We start from the raw sequence: 15,906 nt of genomic DNA, 5'->3' as shown, positions 1-15,906 counted from the left end.
TTTTAAACTGATGACTTGGAGCGAAATATTCCGAAAAGCAGACGATAAGTGTCCAGCATAGGTGGGAACTCCTTTACTACTGTTTAAAAACCATCTCAGGGAAATTCTTCAAGAAATTGGGTGAGAAAATGCCAAGAATACATTTCTGCAAATTCTAGGCAAAAAGCACATCTACTTTGAAGATGTTAAAATATCAAATTATTTTGTTTTATTTTGGATTTTTTTATAAATAAGATTTATAAAGGAAATTGAAATGTGTATTATAATGACACATACATGTATATATCAGGAAACAAGCTCAGGGATACGTGACGTGACGTGATTGTGAAGTGGGCAGGGCATAAAGACTTCTTTACAGCTGCTAAGTTTATGATAATGTGGCGGTCCTGAGTGGAGAAAAAGTGCACTAACCTTTTTTCTGTAGATTTTTGATATGTTTATTACTACAGTTTAAGACAAACAAAGAAGAAAATGCAAATGTAATATATTATCAAAGCTCTTGACTAATGTCATCTCCAACATTACAAACAGTCTTTATAATTACAGCTGCAGGTCATAGGAAGTTCAAATCTGTAGTGTCCAGATGAGATTATCTACTGCAGCAGGAAGGTGAGGTGGACGTGTAGAAAGCTCTAAGATGAAGAAGCAGGAGTAGAGCATTTAGGATTGCTCCAGAAGAAGGACTGTGTCAGGATCACATCACATTGGGCAGCAGGAGTGTGTGTAAAACATCCTCTTTACCAGCAGGTGTCACCACTGTGCACTCTGAATCCAGCTTCTAGTAGCGCGCCAGGTTGCATAGTCACACGCTTTTTTTTTTCCTTTTAAGCTGCCTGAGTAAAATAAGCGCCTCAAGATATGATGTCAAAGACGTGATCATTTTATTGTCACAGTACTGTAGATAACAGATATGTCCTCGTTCTTCTGCTCAGTGTGGACACGCCTGCAATCACACACAAACCCATTTATGAACCGTGTATAGCATACACACATGGAATCCGCTTACAACTGTTGTAGATCACATTGAACAGCACTTTGATTTGTGAATATGAACACGTGTGAAGTGCTTAAATAAAGATAAACAAAGCAGGGCTGAAAACATGCTCCTAATGACTAACATCTACAAATGAAAAAAGACAAATTTAATATGGAAAAAAGCTGCAGGAAATCTCAGTGATGGAGATGAGACAGAACTCAGAGATGCAATAACCTCGAAATTCATTGAACGTTTGAGGGCACAGAGAACGGCAAGACTGGGTTCTCTAGCTGTTAGCTAAGTTGTATTTAGCTAGTATGATTCGAGTTTACTCAAAACACTCTATTTATTAAACCATAACTGCATCTAATATTATTATAATTATTACAAACTGACAGAGGACTAAGCCTATAGGTTAAATTAACAGGGTCTGCTAAATCCCAATCCTAAATCATCAGTGTATTTTATGTTTATTTGAATAAACTCTCCCTGTTTTTTGGATAAAGGAGCTAGCAAACAGTTAACCTGAACCTGCCTCTGTATACACAGAATTAGTTCTTACCCATTGGTCAGATTGTTGACTTTGATACACACAGATGCATAAATCACTTCCCCCTGCTGTGGCACTTCTTCATTGGGCAGAGGAAGCTGCTTTACCTGCGGGGACTCAAATTACCATTACAATAAAATAAATGATAAAGTGTGTGAACACGATTCAAAGAAGTATTTCTGACACAGCTACATTTCTCTCGGTTTTAAATAATTGATTATTGAATAATATTAATAATAATATTGTTTTACATTTGATTTGAATTATAAAGTTGGTTCTTGGGAGTGACCTCAGACTTTTAGTCTTGAAAAGATAAACACAGATAAAATTCATAAAATGTATTTAAGTTAGCGTTCCTGTGCTCACATCCACCTCATTCAATCATTATTTAATGTTCACATTGAAGCTGGAATGCTAATGGGGCGGTCCATTCTGAAGTAATGAAGCCTACACAGAGAACTTTGAAGTAGGAACACTCACGGCAGCTGATTTGGTTGGCTTCAAAAATGGTAATGTTAAGGTGCTTTTTTTAATGTATTAACTGACCAACTGATGGTCGTTTTTTTTCTCCTGAGGTTCTAACTGTGAGAGATTATATATCTGAAGAACATCGGCTTTAGAAAAAATGGCTAACGGTTATTTTGAACCCCTCTTACATTGGAGGTTCTTTCAGAGTTATTAGTATGACGGGGTTTGGTTATGATTATTTAAGAATGCAGTCTCTACTGTGCAGAACTAAGTGTCGACTATTAACTATGTCATACCTGTGCTTGCTCTCCAGCGTTTCTGCTGTTGTCTTCCGGAGCGTCGGGTTTCCTCCTAGCAGAAAGACGACACCTTAATTTAGATATCAGACCAGCCAGTGGACGGTGAAACCAGTGCACGAGGTAAACTTCAGAGGGGAGGAACAGAAACCACCAGCCTAGTTAAAACACTAAAATATCTAGGGCAGAATTTTACCTTCTGTTCCAAATCGCAGCTCCTAAGAGGACTAAGATGATGAAAATCACTCCAGATGTCACCACAGCAATGATCCAGTTTGGCAGATGATCAGGATTTTCACCTGTTGAGAAGAAAACAAGAAAAAACTGAACACAAGTCACTTGCTACAGGAGTGTAGGGGCACATGATCGACTTCTTCCTTTCCTTCAGTAATCATTCGAGACATTCAGGAGTGTTGTGAGCAGATGGACCCACCCTCGACGAGAAGGCTGATCGTTTCAGATCCTGACGTCATGCTGGTTTTCCAAGTGCAGGTGTAATTCCCAGAATCCCTCACGGTTACAGCAGGAAAGTGAAGAACGGGTCCTGATGTATTTAAGCGCTCGTTGTTCTTAGACCACACAAACTGTGAGGAACTTTGTGTGCAGTTCACATCACACGTCAGATTTAACGAGTCTCCTTGTTTAAGGGTTCCGTTTCCACTGAGCCTGATTAGTGACACCTTTAAATCTTTTTCAGAGAGCAGGAAAGACTCCACGTCAGTCACTCAGGACTGAGAGGGTGTTAATCATTATAATACAGTCGAGTTCTACAATCTGAATCAACAACACGTCCTTATATAATGTGTTTCGTTAGTTTTTCTATTTTTATTAATATATGTTTTCTATATAAAGTGTTTTATCACAGCGCTGTTGAGTTCTGGACTGTGATTGGTCAGAAGGTGATTAATTTTCTATAACAGCAGCTCTGACAGTAGCGCAGCTACAAATCACAGGTTTATATTAATGCGCTTGTGCTGTTATGAGAAAATAATCAACTTCACGTCAGGCCGCATCACACCACCAGGTCAGTGATTATTTTCCAATAACAGCATGCCCCATCATCTTCTGTCCTTAATTTATTATCAGCTGAAAGTATTTTTGATAACTGGTAGAATAAAATAATAAAAACACGCCTTCGCAGTGGAATCTTATAGAAAGTTCATTATGCACATGAAGAATATTTTATTTTTTAATTTTTTTGAAAACCACAGCATTTACCTGCAACTTGTAGAACCTGTCCAGGTACACCTGTCCACATGTCACCGCTCACATTAGTTATAAATCTGAATTTGTACTCTCCAGAATAACTGAACTGTACATTGTGGATTAACAAAGTGCAGTCTGATTTGTTGTCTCCAGCGTACTCAAAGTCTGACTTGGTGATTGATGAGCTGTTATAAACATACGGGGGGGCTATACACCTTTCTGTGTTTGAGTTCATTGAGCACCACAGCTTTTGTGTCACTTGATATTTTTGCTGTGGATAAGAATAACTACAGGGAACGGAGACACTGAATCCTCTCACAGCACAGATCGGCGTGGTATAATTCACACCCCAACCACCTACAAAATAAGAGTGTACATAAAGCAGTTAAGATTTAAAAAGTTACAAAATATATCTTTCTTTCAAGATCTACATTTGAGAAGAAGTACATACAGATCCTATCAATAACAATTTCTTAAAATGTTCCAGCACACACACACACACACGGGCAAAAATGTTGTGAGCAGATGGACCCACCCTCGACGAGAAGGCTGATCATTTCAGATCCTGACGTCATGTTGGTTTTCCAAGTGCAGGTGTAATTCCCAGAATCCCTCACGGTTACAGCAGGAAAGTGAAGAACGGGTCCTGATGTATTTAACTGTATGTTGTTCTTAGACCACACAAACTGTGAGGAACTTTGTGTGCAGTTCACATCACACGTCAGATTTAACGAGTCTCCTTGTTTAAGGGTTCCGTTTCCACTGAGCCTGATTAGTGACACCTTTAAATCTTTTTCAGAGAGCAGGAAAGACTCCACGTCAGTCACTCAGGACTGAGAGGGTGTTAATCATTATAATACAGTCGAGTTCTACAATCTGAATCAACAACACGTCCTTATATAATGTGTTTCGTTAGTTTTTCTATTTTTATTAATATATGTTTTCTATATAAAGTGTTTTATCACAGCGCTGTTGAGTTCTGGACTGTGATTGGTCAGAAGGTGGTTAATTTTCTATAACAGCAGCTCTGACAGTAGCGCAGCTACAAATCACAGGTTTATATTAATGCGCTTGTGCTGTTATGAGAAAATAATCTACTTCACGTCAGGCCGCATCACACCACCAGGTCAGTGATTATTTTCCAATAACAGCATGCCCCATCATCTTCTGTCCTTAATTTATTATCAGCTGAAAATATTTTTGATAACTGGTAGAATAAAATAATAAAAACACGCCTTCACAGTGGAATCTTATAGAAAGTTCATTATGCACATGAAGAATTTTTTTTTTTTTTTTAAACATAGCATTTACCTGCAACTTGTAGAGTCGCTCCAGGTACACCTGTCCACATGTCACCGCTCACATTAGTTATAAATCTGAATTTGTACTCTCCAGAATAATTGAACTGTACATTGTGGATTAACAAAGTGCAGTCTGATTTGTTGTCTCCAGCGTACTCAAAGTCTGACTTGGTGATTGATGAGCTGTTATAAACATACGGGGGGGCTATACACCTTTCTGTGTTTGAGTTCATTGAGCACCACAGCTTTTGTGTCACTTGATATTTTTGCTGTGGATAAGAATAACTACAGGGAACGGAGACACTGAATCCTCTCACAGCACAGATCGGCGTGGTATAATTCACACCCCAACCACCTACAAAATAAGAGTGTACATAAAGCAGTTAAGATTTAAAAAGTTACAAAATATATCTTTCTTTCAAGATCTACATTTGAGAAGAAGCACATACAGGTCCTATCAATAACAATTTCTTAAAATGTTCCAGCACACACACACACACACGGGCAAAAATGTTGTGAGCAGATGGACCCACCCTCGACGAGAAGGCTGATCGTTTTAGATCCTGACGTCATGTTGGTTTTCCAAGTGCAGGTGTAACTCCCAGAATCCCTCACGGTTACAGCAGGAAAGTGAAGAACGGGTCCTGATTCAGGTAAGCGCTCGTTGTTCTTAGACCACACAAACTGTGAGGAACTTTGTGTGCAGTTCACATCACACGTCAGATTTAACGAGTCTCCTTGTTTAAGGGTTCCGTTTCCACTGAGCCTGATTAGTGACACCTTTAAATCTTTTTCAGAGAGCAGGAAAGACTCCACGTCAGTCACTCAGGATTTCTCACACAGATAAAAATCTAGTTATTGAATAATAAACATCAACTAAATGAGATTTCATTATAAAATTAAAACTTGACTTGAATTTACTTTCACAGTTCATATAGAGAAAGATTATTTAATGTATTTATTTAGGTGAGGAAGTTAAATAATTAAAAAAATTTAAATAATTATGAATAATTTTCGATTTTTATATTAATCATTAAAATTCACCTGCAACTTGTAGAATCGCTCCAGGTACACCTGTCCATCTTCCACCGGGCACATCAGTTATAAATCTGAATCTGTACTCTCCAGAATAACTGAACTGTACATTGTGGATTAACAAAGTGCAGTTTGATTTGTTGTCTCCAGCGTACTCAAAGTCTGATGTGGTGTTTAATGCACTGTTATAAACATACGGGGGGTTTATACAGCTTTCTGTGTTTGAGTTCATTGAGCACCAAAGCATTCGTATCACCTGAATATTGGGATTTGATGTTGGATAATAATAACTACAGGGAATGGAGACACTGAATCCTCTCACAGCACAGATCGGATTATCCGGATATTTCACACCCCATTTACTGACCTGAGTGAGAACACCTGCAAAATAAGTGTGTACATAAAGCAGTCAAGATTTGAAAAGATACATTTTTAAATATACAGTCATGTGAAAAAATAAGTACACCCCATGGAAATTGTTGGCTTTTTTGACATATTTGGACAAGCAAACATTAGATCATCTTTGAAATGGTGCCTATTAATAAAGTTGAATAAAACCAGAACATTAGATTTTTCAATCATTTATTTAACAGAAATATCAATAGATGTGATAATCTTCTGTGGAAAAAGTACTCTTGGCCTCAGAAGCTAGTATTGCCCCCTGTAGCTGAAATAACTTCTTGTAGGCGTTTTGCGTAATTGTCCTCCAGTCTCTGATATCGGCTTGCTGGAATTTTGGACCGCTCTTCCATGCAATATTCTTTCAGTTCCTAGATGTTTGAGGGTTTTCTTGCATGTTCTGCCCGTTTCAGATCCCACCTACAACATCTCAATGGGATTCAAATCCGGGCTTTGACTCGGCCGTTCCATGACCCTCCATTTCTTCTTTTTCAGCCGTTCCTTGGTGGATTTTCTCGTGTGCTTAGGATCATTATCCTGTTGAAAGATCCACTTTCGGTTCAACTTCAACTTTCAGACAGACGGCCTCACATTATCTTCAAGCACTGCTTGATGTGATGCAGAATTCATAGCTGAATCAATGAATGCAAGCTGTCCAGTCCCTGAGGCAGTGAAGCAACCCCAAACCATAACATTTCCTCCACCGTGCTTCACAGTTGGTATGAGGTGCTTCTCCTGAAAACCTGTCTTTGGTCTGCGCTGAACATGTCTGCTGTTACTGTGACCAAACAACTCTATATTTGATTCGTCTGTCCAGAGCACATTATTCCAAAAGGCCTGGTCTTTGCCTGTATGCTCATTGGCAAACTGTAATCTTGCAAAGGCTTTTTCCTGACACGCCTCCCATACAGGTCAAATCTGTGCAATCTAATTCTGATTGTAAGACTTACTAGCATATCCTGTGATGAAATATTGGGGTTCTTGGAGACTTCTTTTTGCATCAGACGGTCGCTCTTGGGCTGAATTTGCCAGGACGGCCGGTCCCGGTCTAATCGACAGTCGTTTGAAATCTGTGCCATTTGTAGATGATTTTCCTTACAGTGGAATGAGTATTTCAAATAATATGGAGATCTTTTTAACTCCCTCATAGGCATCCACAACCTTTTTTTTCTGAAAGCCTTACAGAACTCTTTAGATCGTGACATGATAACTGAGAGGGTGTTAATCATTATAATACAGTCACATCCTAAAGTCTGAATCCACCAGCAAGAACATGTTTTTTAATGTTCTGTGCTTTTTTAAAATTATATTTCTTCAATAAGAATCCATCTTTCTGTTTTTTTTACAAACTGTGTGAGCCACAACTAATACTCAAGAGACAGACCCCAAGTGCAGAGCAGATAAGGAGGATAAACAGAAACCTCCAAAACAGCCAATAAATAATAAGCTCAAGCCAAGACACTCTGCACTGGTTATGGAGAAAAGTAACGGATTGAAAAAGTACTCTCTTAAAATACACAAATTAAACAATCACCCAGAAACAGATTCAAAATCACAACCTCTGGGTTAGAAAGCAAACACATTACCAGTGCACCACGAGGAGGACTGAAATTAAAAGGGGAGCTAGGTTTAAGAGGTATGAGGTCTGACACTCATCCTACAGCAGACCAAAACAAAGAAACCCAGATGAGCTAGCAAGAACAGAAACAAAGGAGAAAATAAAGATATAAATTAAGGAGAAACCTCTGACTGCTCACTACAGAGAACTAACCAGGAAACAAAAGGGGGTTTCCCTCCCAGAGAAAGAACCTTGTAGTAAATTTCAAAATTGTGTCAGCAATTTGATTAAGAATGAAAATGATGAGGAGTGTGTTTCAGAGAGACCATATGAATTTAACCTGATCATCTAAACTTAATTACAGTATCCTCAGGGCATGGTTTGGGCGTGGAGAACGATGTGGTGATATCATAAACATCATAGTAGTTTAGGAAGTAACATTTACAATATATGTTGTACACACACACACACACACACACACACCAACACACACATATACATGCTGGCACCACCTGCAGAGAATTTTTGTGAATTTTTTCAAACAACTCTCCTGTGCGTCATTCCTCCTGATCGACCATGTTGGAGAACGTTCCTAATATGCGAGTCCGGTGCAGTATGACTCTGTTCCCGTCCTGATTGTGAAACAAAACGTGATTGGTTGGAGCGCGAACGTGCCACAGTTGCTCAGTGCAATGTGGCGGTTATCCGATTGGCTTGAGTAGACGGTCAGTGGAGTCCAACTATTTGTGGATTTGAGTGCACTCGACGCTAGAAATGTTTCAAAATTCACAAACACAAAGGAGACGATTCACAAATGAATGCAAGGCAGAGTTGGGTTTATGATTGCATTTTATTTATTTGTCAATTTAATTTATTTTTGTGAAACTACTGACATATATTTGTTGATCTCATTCAGTGCATTTGTGAATTTGTTTAATTTTTGTAAATCTCACCACATTTATTTGTGGATCGTAATCTATTTATTTTTAATTATGAAACAATTCTAACCCCATAGTCTTTTACCCCAGTGTATGACTTAGACGGCCTATAAAAGGAACCTGGTCTCCCGAATCTTTGGGGAAAACAGCACAGCATGTACAAAATATAGCATAAAGCTCCTCATAAAAAGACAGATGTAAGATGATGACAGATAATTCATTACATTTGGCTCCATTTCTTATTCATCAGTGTGTCTTTGACTTGCAATAGCAGTCGAGCATGATTAGCACGTTAAGAATGTACTAGTGATATATTTAAATGTAAAAATATCAAATAACATCTACACATCAGTTTAACCCATCATTATTAGTCTCTGATCAGACACAGATTAATATGTCAGTATGTTTGTACCTGTGTATAGTCCAATACACACTGCAACATGAATCAGTGAAAAACTGACAACACTGAGCAATAATTATGTAGAAGAAACTGAGAGTGAGATGAGGTTTCATACCGGACAGCGTGAGTAGAATCGTAACCAGCTGAAGCATCTTCATCCCTGCTGTTAACAAATGTAGCTGTGATCAGCTTTGTGTCTGCATGTTCGGGAAGTCAAATGTGTTCCTATGAAAATACACAAAGAGGAAGTTTACCTGTGTGTACTAATAAATTCACACACGGTGATGGGCGGTGCGGGGGGTATATTAGTGCTACTGAGTAATGGTACTAATACCAGTAATGGTAACAATTTTAAAGGTTAGCTGATGGTTTGAAATGGTATTTGTAGTGGAAACCATTAGAAGTTATGTGATGGTTTCTACTGGGGGTTTTTTCCCCAGCAGGGCACGCACAAACACATCCATTTTATTACTTACCCATACACCAAAAAGGGAATGATAAAATTAATGCATTTTTAAACAGTTCAGCTTTCCTATTGAGTATCTGTGGGGCATCCTCAAACGGAACGTGGAGGAGCACAAGGTCTCTAACATCCACCAGCTCCGTGATGTCGTCATGGAGGAGTGGAAGAGGACTCCAGTGGCAACCTGTGAAGCTCTGGTGAACTCCATGCCCAAGAGGGTTAAGGCAGCGCTGGAAAATAATGGTGGCCACACAAAATATGGACACTTTCGGCCCAAATTGGACATTTTCACTTAGGGGTGTACTCACTTTTGTTGCCAGCAGTTTAGACATTAATGGCTGTGTGTTGAGTTATTTTGAGGGGACAGCAAATTGACACTGTTACACAAGCTGTACACTCACTACTTTACATTGTAGCAGAGTGTCATTTCTTCAGTGTTATCACATGAAAAGATATAATCAAATATTTACAAAAGATGTGAGGGGTGTACTCACTTTTGTGAGATACTGTATATATATATATATATATATATATATATATATATATATATATATATATATATATATATATATATATATATATTAAATAGATCAATTTCAGCTAATGACAGTATCTTAGCTAGTTAACGAACATCAACTGACACTGTTCATTAAAGTACCCCGAACTCAAAAATATGTTTCAATGGTTAACTAATACTTGACAAATAAAGAGTTAGGCTACATTTTTTTTTAGTTTAAATTATTATCATGATGCAATTTTTCAAATATAAAACAGATATTCTCAGTACTTCTAATCTAAACAGTATTGTATACCTCAAGAAACAGGGTTATAAGCTAACTAGCAAACTAAACTAATGTAAATGCTTGAACAAAATCACTTAAACAATAGTTTGGTTGTTTTGGTAATGTTATATTTGACAGAGTAAACCTGTGACTGAAATGAGCTAGTTAAATATGAGATAACTAGCCGCTAACTACTTTAGTTAGTGATGTTCTGCTACAGTAATAGCAGTAGGACATTTAAAATTAGCGTAGCCATGTATAATCATCAGTAATGGCATTTTTATTGAGGTTAATAGTGTAGAGATGCTCATATGCATTTTAAGCAGTTCCTGGACACTTTATTGTTTTTCTATCTTGTTTTTGATTGTTTTAAAATACATTAATTTCAACATCTACCCATAAACATGAACTGGTTTACAGTTGGATTCGGGTTTATCCCACTCCAATATGGCGTGCGCTCCTGTGTGCCTATTTCTATGGTAACAACTACATTACCCATAAGTCCAATCAGCCTACACCTTTACGTCATGTCCGAAACACCAGCAGTTTCCTGGGACATGACACAGTCGTTTAGATTGGAAAAACACCGATTAATAGAAGACGATTACACGTTATAGTAGAGCAAAACCGCGTTTAAATCATTTATCGCACTTCAGGTTCGCCGGCTGAGTGAGTTTAGCTGGCTGAAAATGGAGGCGGTGCCGCGAATGCCGATGATTTGGCTGGATTTGAAGGAGGCTGGAGAGTTCCAGTTTAGCTCGACTGTTAAACAGGTGAGGATGACTCAAACATCATGATAGAGCCGGAGTAATACTTTAAAGTGTCTCTTTAATTGGCATAATTCACGTGAAATCAGGTGGATTCGCTAACAAGTGGTTAACCTTAGCCAAATGTATTACGCTACCCAACTAGCTTGCACGCTAATCATAATTGTGTTGTGTTTTCCCCCACCCGTTTTCCCCTTCCTGCGTTGTGATTGGCTAATATCAGCTGGTGATTGTTAAAACTGCGCGTGAGCTTGTGAGGCTGAAGAAGCAGCCAATCGGAGTGCCTATGATTTGGATCGTATGAGCCAATCACAGTGTAGTAGGCGGGATTTGACGTAATACGGCCAGGGAAAATAGAGCGTGTGTGTCTGTGTGCATGGCTAATGCTGTAACATGGGCGTAACCGACAGGTTTTCATTCTAAATAATTGAAAAGTAAGAAAGGACAGCTGATTAAAAGTTCATCAACAAAATACCTAGCTAATTTTCAGCCCAGGACGTGTTTTTCTATAAGTTCTAAAGCAACACCATTGTCTCACTAACGTAATAATATATAATCATAGCATTTTTCATATTTAGCAAAGTTGGATTTGGTTTGTGGACACTCTTTTTTTTAAAAAAAATAATAATAATTACCTTTTTTATATACACTTTAGGGATCTGATCAAAATATGTTCATCAAAAATGTAGGTTTTGTATCAAGTCTCAGGAAAAAAGATATTATATATATATAAAATGAAGTGTGTGTCAAAATATTTGAAGACATATCACAATATATATTTTTTGGTCAGTGGTGCTTCATCACCACCACGTCCCTATAACAGCATCACACACACTGTTTTATTCTTTACATGTAAATATCTCAGCCTGTAAACAGTCCCAGTATCATATACGGTGTGACGTCTGTTTTGTTCCTCTTGCTTTTGCTTTGTTAGTTCATACTGAAGAATTACGGAGAGGATCCGGACAACTACAACGAGCCGCTGAAGAAACTGGAACAATTACGACAGGTGAGCGAACGAACGACATGAAATGATTTTCCTGGACAGTTTCCAGGACTTTGGGTCTAATCTCTGATTTTCTTCCTCAGAGTGCGGTGAACGTGACGCGGGACTTCGAGGGCTGCAGTACACTACGCAAATACTTCGGGCAGCTGCACTACCTGCAGAGCCGCGTGCCTTTGGGTCCCGGGCAGGAAGCCGCTGTCCCGGTGTCCTGGTCAGATTTCTTAACTTGTGACTTCCATCGAATTTACGCACAGCAGTTTAATTTTGAATACAAATTAATTTCAGGGGTCCCAACCCCTTATATCTACAAACTAGGGCTGGGTGACATGATGATCTAATATCAATATTGTGAATCGCAGTACATCACAATACACTTTCGTGCAATATATCACAGCATCTCATAATAAAAAAAACAATCATTATTAGACAGGTTTTTCTTCCAGGTTTAAATAATCAAACTCAAAGTTTTTCATATATTTAAAATGCATCACGACTGTTTTGTCATAGAAGCTTCTTGGTATTTTTTTGACGCGATATTTTTGTCACCCTATTACAGACCACCGATTTATAGCTCAAAACGACAGAAAATTGAAAGTTATATAGCTTTTATAAAACTATAAGGATTATAAAGCTACTCTACAGTCAGAGCTGCTGTTATATATATAAAAAAAAAAAGCTAATCACCACCTCATGACCAATCACAATTCAGGATTTGGATTCAGCAGTGGTGTAGTGATCATTTTCATGCTTGCTGGACACATCAGCAAGCGTGTATATTAATATCGGATGTCTCGAATGGAACCCGGCCTGTGGTGTTATTTCTCTGTATCATTTTCCGTTTGTTCTTCTTCTTCGCTAGGACGGAGATCTTCTCGGGGAAGACGGTCACGCACGACGACATTAGCTACGAGCAAGCGTGCATCTTGTATAATTTGGGTGAGTGTCTGCACTGACTCCTTCACGTGTCGTTTAAGAGCTCATGTTTCCTGATTCCAGACGTGTATATTTTTTTTTTGCTCATGCAGGAGCGCTGCATTCGATGCTGGGAGCGATGGACAACCGAGTATCGGAGGAGGCAAGTGTTTCCTGTTTTATCAGCAGATGATCGATCGCTCAGGTCGACCCATGTTCCCGTTTCTATTCATGTTCGGTTCTTTCAGCGTTACTTGTATTACAAGTCGAAGTCCCATTTACACGCATTCACCTTCAACAACATCCCCTTTTTATTTTTAAGCAACAGTGATAAAATGAACTCCTTCTTTTTTCTGTAATCCGGGATCTGTTGAAGTGACATAGTTAGGAACCATTAGTTCCTACCTTGTTTTTTTTTTTGGGTGAACTTTAGATATGGTCCACTTTCATGTGCTACTGAAATCCAGCACATTTAAATATTCCTTCAGTCTGAACGCCTGATATCGAAATACACGTTGCTGTAATATCAATTCAATACGAGTCTGTGTCCAGACCTCAGACCGAGATCAAACACGGCTCTTCGCTAAAGTCCTTCCTTCTAGGTTACTTTTTTGTGGAACTGTGTATGGGGTTGTGCAGTAACAGTGGAGTTGTGTAACAGTGACGGGGCTGCGCAATCACTGCAGGGCTAAGCAATAGCATGGCTTTGTAGGCTGGCAGACAGTGAAACAGTCCTTTTAACTCAAAGAATGACACTAGTAATGTATACATGATGTATGTGAATGTGTGATTGAATTTCTGTGTGTATAATTGCTCAAAGAAACATTTCCTCGAGGGAGCAATAAAATATATCTTATCTAATCTTAGTAACGTACAGAAGCCGTAAGAAAACTGTCGAGAAAACAAGAAAAAAATAATAACCCATGACCTCTTTGGGCTTCCGTATTAAAGTCTGTGCGCTTGGCGGCCATTTTTGGCGACACTATAAACACCTACGTGGATGATCCGGAAATCTACAAGAAGACCCGTCAAGCAGGGAATTGAAATGGCAGTTAATATCCGACATCTTTGCTTTGAACAATATGAGAAAAAGTTCATATTTTTTTCGTATTATCACCCTCCACCCCACCTCACAAAATGTCTCGCGTCTCTCGCATCACGTTTCTAATTCCAGCTTGTGTTAATCTTCCTCTCGGCAGGGGATGAAGGTCTCGTGCACACATTTCCAGTGTTCAGCTGGAGCCTTCACCTACCTGCGAGATCACTTCAGCCATAATTACAGCGTGGACATGAGTCACCAGATCCTTAATCTCAACATCAATCTCATGCTGGTACACACACACACACCTTCTTTAACACTAACGTTTTGAAGGATTAATTCATACATTTAATTTTTATATCCTGAATGTATTTATTTCTGCGAAGCTGCTTTGTGACACGGTCCACTGTTAAAAGCACTATACAAATAAAGCTGAATTGAATTGAATAGTGTAATAATTCAGATTGTGTGTTACAGGGTCAGGCGCAGGAGTGTTTGCTGGAGAAGTCCATGCTGGACAACAGAAAGAGTTTCCTTGTTGCACGGATAAGTGCTCAGGTATTTCCCAGACTACAACAAGCTTTAAAAAAAGAAAAAATACATCTAGTGTCATAATTTTTTTCATAACACTAAACATAATAAACCCATTCGTAGCAGCAGTCCTGCAGCAGCACGTTATTCACCTTCACCTGTAATGTTTATTCGTTTATAGTTCGATTGAATGTTTTGGAACATTTCTCTCTGTTGAAGTTATTAAGACATAAGAATACGCCAGAAAAAGAAAAGCAGCTCGTCGTTATGGAAACCACCGAAAACGTAAACGTTACAGCTTTACTTCTGACTGTTACAAAGCGCTGACACTGGAGACTCCTTCTGTAAATGTTTCCGCCGTACGAGTCCCTGTGAACGAGCTGTTACTATAGAAACGATAACGTATTAGAAGGAGAGTGCTGCTGTTGTAGAAAATGAATCAACACCTTCTGACCAATCACAGTCCAGAATTCAACAGAAGGCCACTTATTGCACGATGAAAATGTCACGTTTTAGCAGCTTTCTTTTTCAGTATTTTACCATTTTTTGCGTTGTTTTCAACCATCCAGATTAGTCTTTAAAAAAATATAAACTTTGCCCAGTTTTAGCTAACAGTCACAGTGTCCAATGTTTGATCTATTTAATTGATTTGCTCTCCTGAAAGGCCACGGTGTTGAAGCGATATCACGCCTTAATTTGTTTCCTTGCTGTTGCCTTCAGGTAGTGGATTATTATAAAGAGGCTTGCCGTGCCCTGGAGAACTCCGACACCGCCTCGATGCTCGGAAAGATCCAGAAAGATTGGAAGAAACTCGTGCAGATGAAGATTTACTACTTTGCTGCTGTTGCTCATGTGGGTGTCTTTGTGAAGGGAAAAAAAAATTGACTGTGTATAATGTGCCAAAGATAGGGATGAGTCCTGGAACTGAGGAACTACCCTAAACACTGAATACGGTTTCTGTTGATCAGTTCTCCATTAAAAAAGGGCTATGTCTTTTTTTTTAATCGGATTACTATGAAACTGAGCGAGAGAGGGAGAGAGACTCAGGGGGAGAGAGATGAGTATATACATGAGAAGAATATGATTTAGATGTGGTCTCACTGGCCTTTTCTGTCTCTCCACAGCTGCATATGGGAAAGCAGGCTGAGGAGCAGCAGAAATATGGAGAGAGGGTAAAAATCCCACTTTCATCATAGTCTTTTATCTCAGTAGTCATCGTTTGTGTCCGCCAGTTCCTGCGAATCCTCTTTCAAATATTAATACCTGCAGTCAATATCAG

General features: G+C 38.8%; 2 protein-coding genes across 7 annotated transcripts in view; one reads left to right on the top strand and one right to left on the bottom strand.

The window, feature by feature from the left end:
* Positions 1–419: 419 nt before the first annotated feature.
* Positions 420–15,906, bottom strand: part of LOC128599535 (sialoadhesin-like) — a 26,693-nt gene continuing 11,206 nt past the window's right edge. Inside the window, exons 3-13 of one of the 2 annotated variants that reach the window (XM_053611229.1) lie at positions 9,243–9,352; positions 5,842–6,213; positions 5,331–5,585; positions 4,808–5,152; positions 4,032–4,286; positions 3,509–3,853; positions 2,724–2,978; positions 2,487–2,589; positions 2,291–2,345; positions 1,539–1,633; positions 420–943 (exon numbers count right to left, since the gene is read on the bottom strand). In XM_053611229.1, the coding sequence (XP_053467204.1) occupies positions 877–943; positions 1,539–1,633; positions 2,291–2,345; positions 2,487–2,589; positions 2,724–2,978; positions 3,509–3,853; positions 4,032–4,286; positions 4,808–5,152; positions 5,331–5,585; positions 5,842–6,213; positions 9,243–9,285 (2,190 nt within the window). In that variant the 5' untranslated portion in view covers positions 9,286–9,352 and the 3' untranslated portion in view covers positions 420–876. Of the gene's footprint in view, positions 944–1,538; positions 1,643–2,290; positions 2,346–2,486; positions 2,590–2,723; positions 2,979–3,508; positions 3,854–4,031; positions 4,287–4,807; positions 5,153–5,330; positions 5,606–5,841; positions 6,214–9,242; positions 9,353–15,906 lie in introns of those variants that run through there. The other variant, XM_053611230.1, reaches the window with a different exon arrangement.
* ptpn23a (protein tyrosine phosphatase, non-receptor type 23, a) overlaps positions 10,930–15,906 on the top strand; it is a 13,287-nt gene continuing 8,310 nt past the window's right edge. For all 5 annotated transcript variants that reach the window (XM_053611222.1, XM_053611221.1, XM_053611220.1 and 2 more), the window contains exons 1-9: positions 10,930–11,145; positions 12,074–12,148; positions 12,229–12,356; positions 13,005–13,081; positions 13,171–13,220; positions 14,257–14,388; positions 14,574–14,654; positions 15,348–15,479; positions 15,752–15,799. In XM_053611222.1, the coding sequence (XP_053467197.1) occupies positions 11,062–11,145; positions 12,074–12,148; positions 12,229–12,356; positions 13,005–13,081; positions 13,171–13,220; positions 14,257–14,388; positions 14,574–14,654; positions 15,348–15,479; positions 15,752–15,799 (807 nt within the window). In that variant the 5' untranslated portion in view covers positions 10,930–11,061. The remainder of the gene's footprint in view (positions 11,146–12,073; positions 12,149–12,228; positions 12,357–13,004; positions 13,082–13,170; positions 13,221–14,256; positions 14,389–14,573; positions 14,655–15,347; positions 15,480–15,751; positions 15,800–15,906) is intronic.

Source organism: Ictalurus furcatus, chromosome 23 (assembly GCF_023375685.1).
Source record: "Ictalurus furcatus strain D&B chromosome 23, Billie_1.0, whole genome shotgun sequence".
NCBI classification, from domain to species: domain Eukaryota; kingdom Metazoa; phylum Chordata; class Actinopteri; order Siluriformes; family Ictaluridae; genus Ictalurus; species Ictalurus furcatus.
This window is presented reverse-complemented; position numbering and strand designations above follow the sequence as displayed.